This window comes from Paralichthys olivaceus, chromosome 8, assembly GCF_024713975.1.
Source record: "Paralichthys olivaceus isolate ysfri-2021 chromosome 8, ASM2471397v2, whole genome shotgun sequence".
In the NCBI taxonomy this organism is placed as follows: Eukaryota; Metazoa; Chordata; class Actinopteri; order Pleuronectiformes; family Paralichthyidae; genus Paralichthys; species Paralichthys olivaceus.
Genome location: NC_091100.1, coordinates 4,763,796 through 4,781,040, shown reverse-complemented (window position 1 = coordinate 4,781,040; position 17,245 = coordinate 4,763,796). Strand labels below are relative to the sequence as shown.

General features: G+C 40.6%; 1 protein-coding gene across 1 annotated transcript; it reads left to right on the top strand.

Moving 5' to 3' along the window:
* The first annotated feature begins 503 nt into the window (after positions 1-503).
* LOC109639597 (general transcription factor 3C polypeptide 1) lies at positions 504-16,446 on the top strand. The gene is made up of 40 exons (XM_020103153.2): positions 504-1,019; positions 1,756-1,965; positions 2,058-2,234; positions 2,317-2,463; positions 2,669-2,765; positions 2,848-2,971; positions 3,138-3,317; positions 3,656-3,771; positions 3,885-3,937; positions 4,044-4,423; positions 4,576-4,635; positions 5,210-5,343; positions 5,597-5,721; positions 5,822-5,975; positions 6,155-6,258; positions 6,512-6,624; positions 6,785-7,141; positions 7,238-7,383; positions 7,673-7,770; positions 7,855-7,951; positions 8,304-8,487; positions 8,603-8,699; positions 8,980-9,112; positions 9,198-9,285; positions 9,393-9,445; positions 9,647-9,755; positions 10,361-10,503; positions 10,763-10,905; positions 10,983-11,067; positions 11,321-11,433; positions 11,529-11,588; positions 11,687-11,780; positions 11,962-12,134; positions 12,444-13,085; positions 13,337-13,479; positions 13,954-14,058; positions 14,142-14,440; positions 14,905-15,440; positions 15,535-15,721; positions 15,984-16,446. Exons 1-40 carry the CDS (start codon positions 799-801, stop codon positions 16,194-16,196), a joined length of 6,693 nt encoding a protein of 2,230 aa, XP_019958712.2. The 5' UTR covers positions 504-798; the 3' UTR covers positions 16,197-16,446.
* Positions 16,447-17,245: the final 799 nt, after the last annotated feature.

The window sequence follows — 17,245 nt, the reverse complement described above, 5'->3', positions numbered from 1 at the left end:
TGGAGGATCTGCACTACTGACATTGTACATCACTGGTGCAGATTACACATACATACAAATTAATCAGATATAGACTATAATAATATGAAATAAACCTGAATATCTTTACAATCTACAGGATATTTATATGATTTATATTTATATTGTGCAGCACCCCTGGCTTGTATGTTATTTTCCTATATGTAATTGTATACTTGTTTCTTATTCTGTTCCTTTAAGAAAATACTATGATATATATATATACACACAACACATTTATACATTACTACCAAAACGTAATCCAGATGTGGATTACGTTGGGCCTCACCCCCTCCTTCATCGGTACATCATCAGGAGTGATGTTACTGTAGTATTTTTTTTTTCCTAGATTAAAATCTATGAGACTTAAATGAGGCATTTTGTCACAAACAACGAAACAACCACACGCGCGGCTCATTCACAAACTGCACGTGAACGCCTCCTCGCGGATGTTTATCCTCCGAGTTGACGCGCGACCTCGCGACGCAGAGTCAAAGCTGTGACGTCACCACGCACGCAGTCACCGGCCAGCAGGAAAAACGAGTTGGACGCAATATTTCGCGAACAAGTTATTTTATTTTAATTTTTTTTTCTTCTTCTTCTCACAGCTGTTGTTTTAACTCGTGAACGCGGACTCGAAAGCGACGTCGCTGTTTTTTAAAAAAATTTTTAAACAAACGCAGGATTCATGAGCGCGCGACGAACACGCGAGACGCTAACTAGCTAGCTGCAGCTCCACAGACTTAGCATGCTAGCTAGCTGACAGCGTTAGCCCAGGACATGGACCCGTTGAGTGCAGCCGCGGATGAGGTGACCCTGGAGGGGCTGGACGGGATAACCGTCCCCTCCCTGTGGATCCGGTTGGAGGACAGACAGCCCAAGTTTCCCCTGAAGCTCGACGACTGCACCAAGGAGCTCATCTGGAGGTTCCTGGTCAGCAACGCCGACCTGAAGTTCTATCAGCTCCCGCAGGAGAGAGAAGATGTGGTGCTGTCTGACAGGTGAGTCCGTCGAGAATCGTCTCTTTTTTTTTTTTTAAAGTTCACGTTTTAAAGAAGGACGTGCAGCCACCTACAAGTTATCAAAGACAATCCACAGTAAACACGGAAGATAGATGGTCTCAAAGATGGTCTCTATTGATCCCATATGGTCATGTGACACATGTTTGCATCAATAACAGCGTCAAACGTGCAGGCAGAAAACTGAGTTGTGGCTCTGCACACATGATGACTAACAGAATTCTGATCCCAAATACAATGTGCAATTTAAAAAACATTTGAAAGGCTGCAGTTTGTGTCACTACTGAACTGTCTAACAATAACATTACCATCATATCATCATTACTATTATCATCATATTGCCACTGCACTACTTGTCTGCCTATTCATCTTGTGTTTCTGTTTTTGTTCTTTTTACCTCAATGTTTTGTTGTGTTCCGATACACAAGCTGCTATGACGACTTAATTTCCCTCCGGGGATGAATAAAGTACTCTATCTATCTATCTATCTATTTGTGTTTTATTAAAAGATAAATGTCTGCCAAGCATAATATACCCTTGTCTCCTCAATGTTTGAAGTGGATAAAGACAATTTCCTCATCATTGGTGAAAATTGATTACAAGTGGCATTTAAACACTTTTCTGTTCAGGATATTTCATTTTCAATTTACTTCTTTTATATAAACGTCTTGATGTCATAAAGTGGACTTCATGCTTGCAAGCCTTTGTGTGTTCCTAGATATAAAGACATCGACCCAGAGACAGGCATGGGAACAGCAGAGACGTTTTCTGAGAATAAGAAAGACATCTACCCTGTCCATATAATTCTAGAAAATAAGAATGGGATACAGGGCTCGTGTCCTGTCTTCAAAGAGAGGACCGACATCACAAAGCATGTACGCTCCAAGTCCCTCACTGCGTTGGTTAGTTTGGAGGAGGCTTTGGAAAGGTTGGTAGTTCTCACAAAAAAGTTGTAATCATATCTAAGAACAAACTGCACATTTGTCTAATAAGCCATCTTCATATCCTGCTCCTCCTCAGATATGGACGTAAGCTTGTTGTGGTGGCGTCAAACAGTTTGCGGTTCCGGACTCTGATCGGTAACGAGAGCGATCCTGATTTGAAACTTAGCGACGACTCCTACTGTTTGTTGGAAAAAGTAGGCCGAGCACGCTGGCAAGGAGAGCTGCAGAGCGAGCTGCACAGATGCTCTTTCAAGTATGAGATAACACGCATGCTCATTTAGCTACCAATGTTAAGTTGTTCACTTCCTGACCGATCGTTTGTTATGTTTCAATAGGACAGATGCTCGAAAGTTGCACTACATGAGGAAGTCTCTCGTCAAACACGGACTCATCACCATGCAGTCGCATGTCGCACGAGCTAAATCAGGACAGCAACAGCAACACTCCATACTGCTGCTGCTCAAACGCTTCCACGTAAACAGGTTTGTTTAGCATGTGTACCAAGTCTTGTTTACTCATTTCTTGGATAAGGTTTGCAAATAATGATTATTTTGAATTGTTGGTTCCATCTTCCCAAGTAGCAGCTCACACTATATTCAGTGGGAATATCAAATATCAGTTGCTGCCACCGTCACAGTTCTATATCAGTTATTTTCAAGAAATTCTTCTTCCTTTCTGCTCTTTCAGGAAGACTAAGTACGACATTCTGATGGAGCAAGTGTCCACCCTCCTCCAGCAGTCACCTGGTCAGTTTTGCACTATGGTCGCGGTCAAAGAACAACTTGTAAGTATCTCCCTGAGCGTCTGTTGGTCTATGTGCGTGTTCCTCTGTGCGATTGTGGTAATCATTGTGTTTTTTCTTGTAGCATGTGGCTGAACGTACATTTAAGCGTGTGTTTCAGTACATGCGAGCTGCAAAGTTGGTTGAGTTTTGCCAGTTCCCTCTGGAAGAATTAGATCCCAGCGCCAAGCCCTGCACCACCAAGAAAGGTAACGTGACACGTGCTCATCTCAAAACAATACATTTTCAAAGTTTTCGCTTTCCTTATAGGAATCGTACCAGATAAATATTTGGGGTTGCAAAATGTTATGCAGTATTACATGTTTTTGCCATATACATTACACAAGAGTGTTTTTATTTTATTTTGTTTCCCAGGTAACAAAGTGCTTGTGCGATGTGTGAAACTGTTGAAGCCATATTCAAAAAAGGGCGTCCCTGATGATGACGACGATGATGATGAGGACGAGGAAGATGACAGTGGAACAAGAAGAAGAGCTTTTCCTCCTAGTGGGCGAATCATGGAGAAGGATGTCCTTTCACAGGCCTATCACATAGGTGCGTTTCAACAATCCTTTCTTTCAACATCCTGCAGACTCAGGAAAGTGAAGTGGATAGAATCCTCCCATAAATATTCATATCAAAATATTTTGACGTACTGTCAACAATCTTGTAACCGTCTTCCTAATTTTTAAATGAAATGAAACTTTGGAAAATATTCAGACTTGAACAAGCCCATAGACCTGTTTTGTATATACGCACCATTTTAAATGCACTATTGTATAAAACAATTTAAAATCAACTAGTAAGTAATAGATTACACTTTGATTTTCATTTCATTCTCTCACATCCAATTGTTTATAAATTCTTGCCTCTTGGTTTCTCTTGTTATTCAGTATTATCCTGCGGCACAAAGGGAATGCCCAAGACTGGTATCGGATACGTAATGAACGTTGGTAAACTGGAATCTCGTATGATCTGCCGAAGACTTGAGAGGGACGGTGTAGTAAAGGTATCCTCTGAGAAAATACACAGCAAAAGCAGTAGTTTACTCAAAAAATGTTTTAACATATAAAAATGAAAAGTTGTTTAAATTTTATGTGTGTAATGTCTTTTATTCTGAAGGGATTCATGGAGGATGAGGGTCGGCAGAGAATTACTAAATATATCGGCCATAAGTATGTATCTATAAATGAGCAGAGGTTTTCAAATTCTTATTTTAAAACCACATCATATCAAATGTGATGGTATTGATAATATTTCTCTTGTCACTTCTCTTGACAGGTGTGTGGATGTCAGTGATCAGCTCCAGCTTTTTGCGAAGGAGAAGGAACGCAAGAAGCTCCTCTTCTCTGCACCAGAGACATCAGACGCTAGAGCTGCCGCCTCTAAAATACCACCGTCCTCAAGGTCGACAGGAAAAGGAAACAACAAAACAAAGAAGAATAAGAAAACAGGCGGAGGAGGAGACGAAGACGCCGAAGAAGCTGGGCAGACATGTGGTGATGGACAAGTAGAGGTGGGCGATGAAGGGTTGGATGGAGGTGGAGGTAAAGCAAGAGGAAAGTCAAGAGCAGGAAGAAAGTCGAGAGGGAAGAAAGGCAGTGTGACAGAGGAGCAGACGCAATCTGACGCCCCCAAAATACAACCTGCACCAGCTGAATGTGAGTTCTCGTTCAACCGTTGCACTTTTCAGAAAAGAAAAGAAAATCCACATCCTGACTGTAAAATTTGGAAATCAAAGAGTTGGTTTAATAGGCAGATAAAAGTTTTTATGTTGTGTCACCGTTTTTCTTTAATGTCTGTCATCACTCAGGTGAAACCACAACGTGCAGCGAATCCAAGACCAGTCCGACACCTGACATTCTCAGAACAGGTCATTCTCAACAATTACATTACGAAAAGTCTTAACCGTCCCCAAACAGTGTGTGCAAGTAAATTAAATATTTTTTGGCCACTTGGGGGCAGCAGAAAGCATTTGTAAACTCAAAACTGTCCAGTTGATGCTGGGAGCTTGTTGGCAAACCAGGTTTCCGCAGTGGTCTTAAAACATCTTAAAAATTAAATCAACTGTCTTAAATATGTTAAAATATTATGTACTTAGTCTTAAACATGTTTAGGTAGGTTTTATACATCTAAATATTCATCTGATGCTGAAATACTTTGAAATTAGGGTGTTTTTGAAGAGAAATGTTTCAGTGGCGGCCAGAGATTGTAATATCTCTGTGGGTTGTATTTTGTCTCCCAATAATACAGATATTTGCATCTTGTAATACAACTTCAAATAAGACCAACTTGAAACTGAAAGCTGATTTTATCTCTCTACAAATCTCTCTAAATTCAACTTTTTGAAACCTGCAGAGATTTAGGAAAATTCTGACTGGATCTCTTGTGCACAGTATTAATGTTTGTTCCACCTTCTCATTTTTTCATATTGTATCTTTCATCAGAACAAGATGCGACGGAGGTGGAGGAAGAACAGTCCAACGTAACGTCTGTCCCCCCTGTGGCTGAGACAGAGGCTTCATCCAACAAACCAGAAGACGTCAACATTGTGGTTATTAAAGACATTTGTCCACAGGAGGTCAGTTTGATTGTTCAACTGGTTGGTCTGTGTATTTTTTCAGCTAGATCAGATCAGATCATGTTAATTCTCATTCTGTGAACAGAGGTAGTTTGAGGTTTGATTTGAGTTTTCACCCTAAAGTGTCCTGGTCGTGATCCAGCTAAGTTTCAAGCTGCACAGGTTTCGTTTTGAGGCATCAGTTTGTTTTTAACTGAAGCTGAACTGTTTGAGATAAGAAAATGAAAGTAATGTTTCAAACCACCTCCCTCAGAACACCAGTCGACAAAAATTCCAGCACTTTAAGCAGAGGTCTCATGAGACGTACCGCCTGCTGAAGAGGAAGAACCTGATCGTCGAGGCGGTCCGCAACTTCAAAATCATCGAGGGACTTTTCCCGTCAGTTTGTCTTTAATGATCCTTCCCTTCATTACAAATCATTTTATCACAGAGTGAAAGTGGAGACAGGAATGTCATCATGCTTCCTTTTTTTTTCCAGACTGCAGAAGATGATCAATGATGAGGAGAAGCTGGAAGGAGTCAGCTCAAAGTGTTGCAAAAAGACAATTTTACGTCTCGTTCACTGTCTTTCGAGAGAAGGCTTGCTTAAGCTTTACACGACCACTGTCATACAGGATGGCGTCACCAAGAAGGTCAGAGCACACACCATTTCTTAAGATGTTCTCTTAAATTAGATCCACTTTTTGTGGTTAGATATATTGTCGAAAAAATATGAAGCAAATGTACAGATTAGAAGATGAGAAAAGAAACGTTAGTTTCTATCCCCACGTCTTGTCTCCTCTGTCTCTGTCTGATGTTCTCCTGTGTGCAGGTTCAGATGGTCGTCCATCCGTCCGTTCAGCCCAATGATGACATAGTGCAAAGAGTTATCGAACAGGTCCGCTTCAAAATCTCCAACTGTTACTCAACTGTTCGGTGAGCAAACGCTGTATACTATAAAAGCCAGTCTGTGAGAAATATAGAATACTGTGCCAGTTTACTTTGGTGTTGCTGCCCAATCGGTACCTCATTCCTGTGGCTGTACCTTGTCATTTTCTTCTGTGTAAATGTCCTCTGTACTCAATCCTGACTTTGAATCAGAGTCTGGAACAGAGACATGTCTTGTCTATCTTGTTTCTTGAATCAGTCTCTGTTCAACAGTTTGTTGTCTTTCTCTGCTGCCACTCAGTCTGCAGGAAGAGAGAGCCAGAGAACAAGAAATCCAGTCTAATCCTGCAGGAAGCCCTTCCAAAAAACAGAAGAGCAAAGCTAACAAGAATAAAGAGGACAAGCCCACGATAGGTTGTGTTTGATTGTATTGCTCGGTCTGTTTATTTTTTTAATTGTCCCGTTGTGTTAAAACTTTATTGGCTAAATGATTTCTCACTTCGATTTTTCTTTCTTATAAACATTTGTCCCTTACTCATTGTTTTGTCTTTGTCCTGTGTCCCTGTTTATATAGTCCGAGGACTGGGTAAGAGCCTCGGCTTCCAGCCTAAGATGCATCGCCTGCGTGTTGTCCATAACTTCCTCTGGTACTTGATCTACGGGCACCCGCTCAGACACAACTCCTCTGACTCCCAGCCAACTGGTGAAACATCAGCAAATGTGCACAGCTCCGATGCTGAAGCCAAACACCCAGACAACCATGACAAGCAGGATCTGAAAGACACACAAAACTGCACAATTGTAGACGAAACCACACAGTCGTCGGACACTGCAGATTCTGCCGTGTCCAAATTGGATTTGACATCAGGTGATGAAGAAGAGGAGCAGAAGACTGAATCAATACCACGTAACTCTCTGTCTGACATGAAAGGTGGGTGTCGTATCAGGGTTTTTAAATGAGCTCGTTGCTGATATTAAGAAAACATCTCTGTAGTTCAACACCTTGATTTCTGTCTGTCTATGATAGTGTACGCTGATGAAGAAACATGGAAGAAATTCATTCCTCCTGTGCGTGTCCACAAAGAGTTCGGCAGCGGCTGGGCGATGGTGGGCGACCTGCTCCTCTGTCTGCCTCTCTCCATCTTCATCCAGGTCATCCAGATCAACTATAAGGTGAGCGCACTTTATTATTTTTGTCTTTTTTTTAGAAAAATAAAATACAGCAGTCATTATAACAGTTTTTTTTCTTACACTGATTCAACTTTATGATCATTTTTGGAAAGAGGGTGTAGTTTTTGGTATGTGGACGATAAATGAAGTAAATACATCAACATAATAAATTGACACGTGAGTGTATACAGTTTAATATGTTCTGGATATGTATGAGATGTATCGATGGTCTCTACAGTACAGCTTCAAATGCAGTACATAAAAAACCACATTTGCTGATTTGTGTCCAAAGGTGGATGGACTGGAGGAATATCTCAACGACCCTGTGAAGCAACACCTACTTGTTCGAAGCTTGCCGGCCAAAATAAGAAGACAGCTGTTTTACAGACGGTGACTTTCCTTCTACCGTTCTCTCTCCAGAACACGTCATAACTTTAATTCTAAAACTGAGTGTTTATGGTTTCTCTACATCAGGAAATACCTGTTCTCATTCCATGATAATCTGCAGAAGTTGGTTTACATGGGTCTGATGCAGCTGGGTCCTGTAGAGAAGTTCATGGAGAAAGACCAGGTACAACGGAAACCACATGGAATCCTCTGTCAGATGAAAACACAAACATAAAATGCAGAAATGCCTTAGGCTGTTATTTATGGTTTGCCCCTTCATAAAAAGAGCAAATGAAGATTAAGGTTTCAAATACATTCGATCTATGTAAACACAAAATTAAAAACAAAACAATTTGAACCCAGTTATAAAACTTGGAAAAGAGTTTAAAAAAAAAGAGTTAAAAGTATTTATATCGTGTTTAAAATAAAGCATGACTGTCACATCAAGAAACAAGTTGTTTGTTTCATCAAAGGAAATCAAACTTGATTAACATCTCTTTTCGTGTCATTTTGTCGTCACACCTTCACTGATTCAGGTGTTTTTGTATCTGAGACGAAACACCACCATTGTCGACACCACCAGTGCTGAGCCTCACTACTGGCTCATCACAGAGTCACCTGACAAACCATTTGAGAGGCGCAAGTACACATTCAACACTACTGAGGACGTCGAAAACTATTGGTTCGACCTGATGTGTGTCTGCCTCAATACGCCACTGGGTACGTGGTCACACACGCATGTATTTCAAATCAGAATCATTCGCAGCACTGGTGAACCTAAGGAAAAATATAATTTTGTATTTTTAAGACGTGTTTGTCTGTGAATTTATTCTAGGCGTGATCCGGAGCAAGAAAAATGTCACAGTTGACGACTCTTCTCCATCTTTTGTGCAGGAACGCAATGTGTTTGTTGGAATAGCATACCTTCTGAGGTAAGAACATATTTTCTACAAGTTAATTCAGTGTCTGACTTCATCTCAGCTCTAGTATAAATAAAAAGTGCTCTTTCGTGACCAATGATTTCACACAATATTGACGTAGTGGAATAAAGAATAAAGTTAAATATAATCAGATGTAAAGAAAATTTTCAGGTTTTATGAAATAATGAACTTAACAACCTGGAATTTAAGCTTTTATTTTATGTTTAAACAGAACAAAAGCAGTTCAACACCAGTGTGTTCTTTGAATTGTCATTCTCTCACACACCCACAGGGGCAGCAGTGAAGTTTGTGATGACGGGTTGATACCAGGCGACGGTAAAGGAGCCGCAGGTCTGCATTCTGAATTTTTTGGTCATCTTAAACGCAACTGGTTTTGGACCAATCACCTTCTCTCTGTCAAAACGGTACGTCAACTAAACAAGAGCCAGATATTTTTCAGTTTTATCTCATGTATCATTGCTTATTTGTTTTTTTATTTGTATTTTTTAGAACCCAGCTGTTTTTGAAGCGAGGGAGAACAAAATCCGACTGAAGAGCTTGCTGAGTAAAAATGCTCTCAGGTTTGCTTTTAAAGCCGGTGAGTTGCTTTAAGTATAATGATTTACTATTTACAATCCTTATTTCATGGATGTACTGTATGTATGTGAATATAAAAAAATGTTTCTATGCATCTGTTTGTAACAGGAGGAACAACTAAACCTCAATATCTGACAACCAAGCATCCACTGATGGCAGAGGTATATTTTTTATAATCTTTACATACACTTATCTGGCAGTTAACACCTAGCTTAAACAAATACAGTCTAATACAGCTTCTTCTATAACACAATGATGTGTTATAGAAAAGTTAAGCAGCTATATAAATGCAGCTCGTTTAACAATTAACAAAGTTAAAGGGCTTCAAACAATGTGTCTTGCTCTTGTGTCTTTATAACCAGGTGGGGATTGAACCTGTGAGCAGAAACCAGCAGGTGGTCGGAGGAAAGAGACAGAAGAGGAAGAGAAGCAAAAAGGAGGTTGTCAAGGTCCCACGCAAGAAGAAGAAAGGTGCAGAACAGCTAAACATACAAATAAAAGCATGTTTCTGGTGGAGACCAGGGTTATTATAGTTAACGAAAACTAAGACTTAAACTAAAACTAGCAATGAAAAAATAATTTAGTTAACTGAAACAAAAATAAAAACCACAATTACAAAAGAAACAAAAACTAAATAAAAACTACAATGAACAATGCAAACTAAAACGAAACTGAATTGCTGATAAATTCAGCTTCGTTTTCGTTTCGTTTTCTCCCTGGATTACTTCCTGTCCTGCAGGTGATGGTTAAAGAAAGAAATTAAAGGACTTGATAAACCATAGTTGGTGTCACACATTGTTTCATCCTTTTTCAGATTCTACTCAAAGCTTTCTCTTAATACCTGGAAAAACTAAAACTAAACTGAAACTAGTCAATTCCTCAAAACTAAAACTAAACTAAAAAACTACAAAATCACTTGTTGAACTAACTAAAACTAAACTGAAATAAAAGAGCACACTGAAAAACTATATAAAAATAAAAGCAAAAACTAATGAAAATTTCAAAACTATAATAACCTTGGTGGAGACAAGATGGAAAACTGACAAATTGTGTTTTATTCTTTTATTTTTACACAGAGCCAAAGAAACGCACACCTGCCCACGACGAGGCCGACCACCGGGCTTTGAAGATGATGACAAGGCAACGAGTCTACTGGTCTATACAGGAAGACTCACTGATGATGCTCTGCAGTGTGGCCTCACACCTGCTCAACAGCAAGGTACACACACACACACACACACACACACGCAAACCCGAATCACAGACGAGCACATTTTAAATGGATCCTTGGATAAGTGTGATTTAATTTCATATGATTATTCAGGTGAATGTAGTGATCAGCATTTCCATTTATTTGTGCAACCGATTTGTTTTTAGACGTACTTGTTTGTGTTACTGCTTAACTTGATTTTAAATGAGGGACATTGACAGTCATGCATTTACCCTTTATTCAAGGAACCATACATTATGTGTTGCAGTTAAAGAGGCCATTTGTTCCGTACTGTGGGGTGAGAGACCTGCTACACTCAGAGTTTGAGATATCGATGGACAAAACATCTGTCGCTGTTGGACGTCGTACGCGGTACATCCTCAAGAATCCTCAGACGCTCCTGAACTACAGGTTGGCACAGAGTACGGATGCACAATTAAAAACACTTACAGTCGAGAGGTTTCGCTCACACAAAGTGTGTGTTGCAGGATCTGTCTGGCTGAGGTTTACCAGGACAAAGCTCTGATGAAACTGCTGGAGGAGAAGAAACCTGCTGATCCTAATAAACTAGAGGTGTGTTCTCTGCTTGTTTGTTTCAAAGTCTGACAGATTTTGATTTTGGGGCCAATACTAATATCAGTATTATAAATTTGCTCATATATGTATTTAAACAATTTGGCAGGATATGGTTTTCAACCCCTTATAACAAACACATGTAATTGAGGCTTCATATTTTACAGTTAAACCTTCTTCTCTGCATTGTTTATTCTATAAAATAAGATTTTTTTTAATTTCCAGTTGAATATTTCTGCTTTTCTTGTTTTAGGATTGTACCGCCTCTTTCTCAGAGTACACCAAGCTCCTGCGACAGAAGTTCAGCTCCGTCATGAGCCTGTGTGATATCATCGCGCCGGACACCAAACAGGAGCTCTTCTCACGGTAAGAAGAGGAGGAGGAGTTTTGAAGTGCTGGTTCGAGACAAGTAGCTCAGTGCAGCGTGTTAATTAATTATGTTCTGTATGTGTGTGTTACAGGTTCAAGGTTTCCGCAATAGACAGTGCAAAGCGAGTGTTGGGCAAAGATACTGTCAAATGGTAATGATACATTTTTCTTTAGTTTTATTTCCAATACATTAAATGTTTTGTTTTTTTATGGTGTGAGTTAATTGTTTGTTGGTGTGTGTCCATCGCAGCACTGAAGACATTCACACCATAGTGTTACAAAACCTGATCCAGAGCACTCTGGCCATGACCAACAGTCAGATGAAGTCGTCCAGATCCTTTCAGGTAGCTTTAATATAACTCCACCTCTCACAGTATGTGGCTCACCTCAGTAAAATCTATGGCAAAAGACCATGGAGTAGAAATAAATCAAAAATCGAACCCGCCCTGTTGTCTCTGCTCTCGTCTCCTCACTCACAAACACAAAACCCCCACACACCTCTGACTGTTCTGTCCTCACCCTCAGACCTTCCACATGTACAGTAAGTACAACCAGGAGCTGCTGTGCCAAGTGTTCATACAGTGCAGGAAGAGTGGCCTGGTCAACCGACGTCGTGTCAATCAGCCGTTTGGGCCGAAGAAGAACCGAGCGCTGCCCATCCTGCCCATGTCCTACCAGTTGTCCCAGTCCTACTACAGGTACACGACCACCTGAGCAAAGATACAGTACTCAGATAACGTCTACTGCTGAAGGTTGCTGCTGTATTATTTATTAATTGACGTCATTTCATCATTAAGGAGCATTTTCATTGTTTCTGATGCATGTTTCCGTTTGATTTTTTGCACCAAAGTTTGCTTTTTGTATGTAATTGTTATTTATTTATTGTTAATTATAATTATTTTGTACTTAATTGGCAGGAATTGGACACACACTAAATCTTCTCTGTAATCATCTGATCATGTAATTTAATCATGGTACATCTAACACGCTGCCATTTTCCCACACAGATGTTTTACGTGGCGTTTCCCTCACTCGCTGTGTAGTGATTCCTTCCGCTTCGTGAGAAGTCTAATAAACAAGGGCACAGGAGACGACAGACCTGTTACCGCATTTTACCATGAACCTGAAAACAGGTTAGAGAACGGTGAGACAGTGTTGGAGCGGCAAAAAGGGTCAAAAAGAAAAGAGAAACAAAGTGAAGTTAATGCTGAGAGCGCAACAGTGAGTGAACCAGATCCACAAACAAAGGAAGCAAACACTGAGTCGACAAAAGAAGGCGAGAACGAACAAAGGCAGGAGGAAGGAGAAGAGAAGTTGATGGAGGTAGACAAAACAAATGAGGAGAAAAACCCAGACGATAACCTTCCAGCTGGTTCTGGTGAAGATCCGTCCAGCAGAGAGCAGACAGACGATCAGCTGCCCAAAGAAAAGCCGTCAGAAGAGGCCGCGGCCTCGGATGCAGCATCTGGAGTTCCAGAGGATCCTCCAGATGTGTCGGACATGCTGGCGTACTCTCTGGACTCTCCGGGTGGAACCTGTGCTGCGGCCCTCAGCCTCATGACCCTGGGTCTGCTGAACGTGCACATGTCCATACCAAAACAGATGGTGGTGGTGGACAGCACCCTGGTGGACAACGATGTCGTCAAGAGGTGAGATATGGAAGGACGTTATGGTTTCATTGTCTCTGGATTAGGCAAAATCAGCCAAACAGATAATCCTTAAACTTGGTGTAAGGGTGAGTTATGAGCATAGAAGGAAGCCATTAACTTTTGGAGCGGATTGAAATAAGGTTACTATGGTTACATCCTGGAATTTATTAATTTTTTTTTTTTTATGTAATAATGTAATAACAAGTATTAGCTCTAGCCGCAATCTGTTCCTATTTCTTACTGTTTTCCAGCATGGCAGCTTTGGAGGAAGAGGACGACAATGATGATGATGACGGTGAGGAGTGTGAGGGGAGAAAGAAGCTGGAGGTGAAGGCCCATCAGGCGTCACACACCAAATACCTGATGATGCGAGGATTCTGCTGCCCGGGCATAGGTAGAATCGGTTCTCTTTACTTTTAATTCCGATAGATGCATTGTATTAATAATGAAAGCTAGATTTGTTCTGCTTGTACGTAGCGGATGACCGAGAGATGAGTTTGTTTTTCAGCAGCTGGATTAAATGAGGGGTACAAAAGTGATTTTAACTATTGATTTTTTATTTCCTATCGAGTTACATTGTTAATGAAATCGTTAAATATAGTTAACACATAATTAACCAAATAGTTGATCAACAGGAAATTAATGATTTACAAGTTTGACAACCGATTCATATTTGAAAAGTCATTAATCAAGCTGATTTTCTTTTTTTAATGTCGATCATTGTAAATGTATTTTCCTTGGATTATTGTTGTTGGACAATTATTTGTTTGTATAAGAAAGTTTTAAGATAATTAATCTACAAACACAAAGTGATAGGAGTTTGTTGAAGTCCTGTTCAGATGAGTGAAAAGTATTTTTGTTTCTTCAGTCAAAGTGCGTAACCTCAACACCAATGATAACATCGTGGTGGAGTCGTGTATCATGAACTTGCAGCTGCGCGACACACCTGCTCACCACATATTCAGTATGGAGAGTAAGTATCAACACACTCAGGACATATACAATCAAATTTAATCTGCAAAAACTAATTCTGCTTCCTTTTCTCTTCATTTATAGACTCTCCTCCTCTGGACTTACGTAAATGTGGTCCATCCCTGGTTCCCTCCGTCCTCACCTCCTCCATCCCCTTCTCCACCTCGTCCTCCTCGCCGTCCCACAGTGTGGAGGAGTGTGACAAGAGTTTGATCGAGCAGAGAGGATACACTCCTCAGGACATAGAGGCATGTGCCGATCTCAGGAGGAGCTTGGATGAAGCCGGGGAGATCGGCTTGGACATGCATGACCTGCACCAGGCTCACACTCACCAGGTGAAGCCTCAGTCTGGACGGACCAGGAGCCTGCAGCAGTACATCCAGGTAAACTCAAGCAGAGATGTTAAAAAGGTTCTTTTGAATTATCTTTTAACTTAATAGTTGATTGTCCGGTAAGATCTTCGACCCCTAGTTATTTTTGTTTCATCTGTCAGTGAGATATCACATAAAGGTTTTTACATTTTGCTGAGTTGATGAAAGCTAATTCCAAAGGAGTGCAATGTAAACTTGTACAAAATCGTTAATGACGAACAGAAACATGTAATAATAAATAATTAATTAAGGAAAACAAATCGATATCATTACTTTAAATTGAAGTTTGACTGGAGCTCTTTATTCCATCATCTCTGTGACACCTGATTGGAGATGTTGTTGTTTGTCTTGCGGTGGATTAAAACACATTTTATTTCACATTGAAAAGGACTTGATTGGGGGGTGAACTGTCAGTTTCCTTGTTTCTTATTTCTCTGTATAGTTGCTCATCTGATGTTTTCCCTTTTTTGCTCCAGGACTTACGTGAAGAAGGGCAGGTGTTGAAAGTTGGGGCTTGTGGCGCTCGGTACGTGCTCCTGAAGCACGCTGAGCCCTGGCTGCTGACTGTAAACCCCAAGCAGTGGTCCCAGGCACGTGTCACACCTGACAGACTCAAGTTTTTAAACAATCCCTTAATGCGAAAGAGATTCAGGCGTGAAAGCCTACAGGAAACAGAGGAGCCGCCGGCCAAAAAGGCTGCTTTGGACAAACAAGAGAGCAATGACGGAGGGGACGGAGAGGGAAGTGACATGACAAGAGAGACACTGAATGAGGAAGCACAGATGAAAAATCAGCAAGAGAGGTCAGATGAGGAAAGTGGAGAAAAACAATTGAACTTGGAAGAAAAGGAGCGAGAAGAGCAGACACAGCATGAAGACGAAGGGGAGGAGAAGACAGGACAGGAGCAGATGGAAACTGAAGAGCCACAGGAAGAAAAGAGAGAGTTGAGAAGCAGTAAATATAGTATAGACGATGAAAATGTCGAAGAAGCATCAGGAATATCCGATGTTGAGTAAGTACAGTAATTATCTCGCCATGGTTAACCACGCTTTTTCCTTTACCTGTGCATAGTCGCCTTCATCTCTCTGTTTCCATCAAACCCACAGTGAAAATTTGAGTTTCATCAGTCGGCCATGGCGCTTGGTGGATGGTAAACTGAACCGCCTGGTGTGTAAGGGCATGCTGGAGGCCCTTCTCTACCAAATCATGTCCCGACCCGGAGTCACGAAGCAGGCGCTGGTGGAACATTATACAAATGTGCTGCAGCCAATGGCCGTGATGGACCTCTTGCAGGTAAAGAGAGAGCCGACGCCTGTGTGTGTAAACTCACCACTGAAAGTCAAATATTAAATTGTCTGCTTTTTCCCTCCATATATCCATATTATAAATTTATGTAAAGTCGGAGTATTTGTTTGGGCGGGTTCATATCTTAAGTAACAATCTGGAAGTTATTTAAATAAAAGAATCCATATTTACACGTTCAGTATTTTCCACTCAAAAAGAATCGGCTTTAAATCAATAAACCCCCCCCCCTCTCTCTCTCTCTCTTCTGTAGGCACTTATGGAAATTGGCTGTGTGGTGGAGAAAACTCTGGTTAAAGGTCCTCAACCTTCTCTGTTCAGTCGCCCCGTGAACCAGACGAGACGCGACACTGAGGAGAAGCTTGAGGAACCAGACTCTGTGTTTTACGAGCCCACCGTCTGCTGCTGCCTGCGGCTCAGTCAGGTGTTACCCAACGAACGCCACTGGAACTACTGCATACCATGAAAGTGTTTATCCACCCGGCCTCCCCTGGAATCTCGTTAGATGTATTATAATTCTTCTTAAGTTTAAACCTTGAGACGTTTTAGCAACATTCAGACTCTGTTCTGATCTTTAATGACAATTCTGGTTTTACAGAAAAACGTGGATTTCTTTGTATTTTTTCAGGTTTTGTCCCTTGAAATTAAATTGTGTTTTTGTGTTCAACTTTTTTGCAATCTTACGTTAAAAGTTTAAATAAAAATGCCTCACGTGACTTTCTTGACTATTTTTTTAAGTGGTGTGACAAACCACAGTGATCATATCGCTCCACTTGCGTAAAACGCTGCCCATTCACCCTGAGAAAACTCGTGCCAGACCAGAAAGGAGTCGCTGGAAAAGTCGCAGGTGTCATTTGGTTTTGAAGTGTCACTGATTCCCAACTTCATGCACAACTTTCCCTTTAATGCAGAATCTCTCCATTTGTCAATATTGTGTTTTTGTTTATTCATCGCAGTTTCTTTCAGACAGCCAGGATCGGTCTGCGGCCCAGTGTAGGATGTCAGGTAGGGACTTCTTGCTGTAAACAACTGCTCCACTTTATTCACAAGTTGGGTTAAAGGAAGACTGTGGATTGAGATTTATATTTACTGTTTCTTACCAAAACACACTGCAGCCTGTTTTTAAGCTGATAGTCTTGATCCTGCAGTGGAAATGTGTATCTTGGCTGTCAACTGTGTCCTTGGGTCCTGCAGGAGCAGTAGAACTGAACAAAACAGGGACACACCCATCAAACCATTGTTCCACAGTGCTAAAAAGGTACGTACTGCCTCATATGTGGTACCTAAGTAAAAGTATGACTATTTAATGTACTTTAGGTAAGGTTCAAGTACATTTCTACTTATGGAATAATGAGAAAGTAGCATTTTACTCTTTTACTTCTTAAAAACAATTTAAATCATTGAATAATCAGCATGAAGTTAATAAATTTGAAATAACTAGTTGTATTACTGTATGTATACATTTATAAAAAACATATTTTATATTCTCTTCCAATGTTTTATTTGCTTAAATCT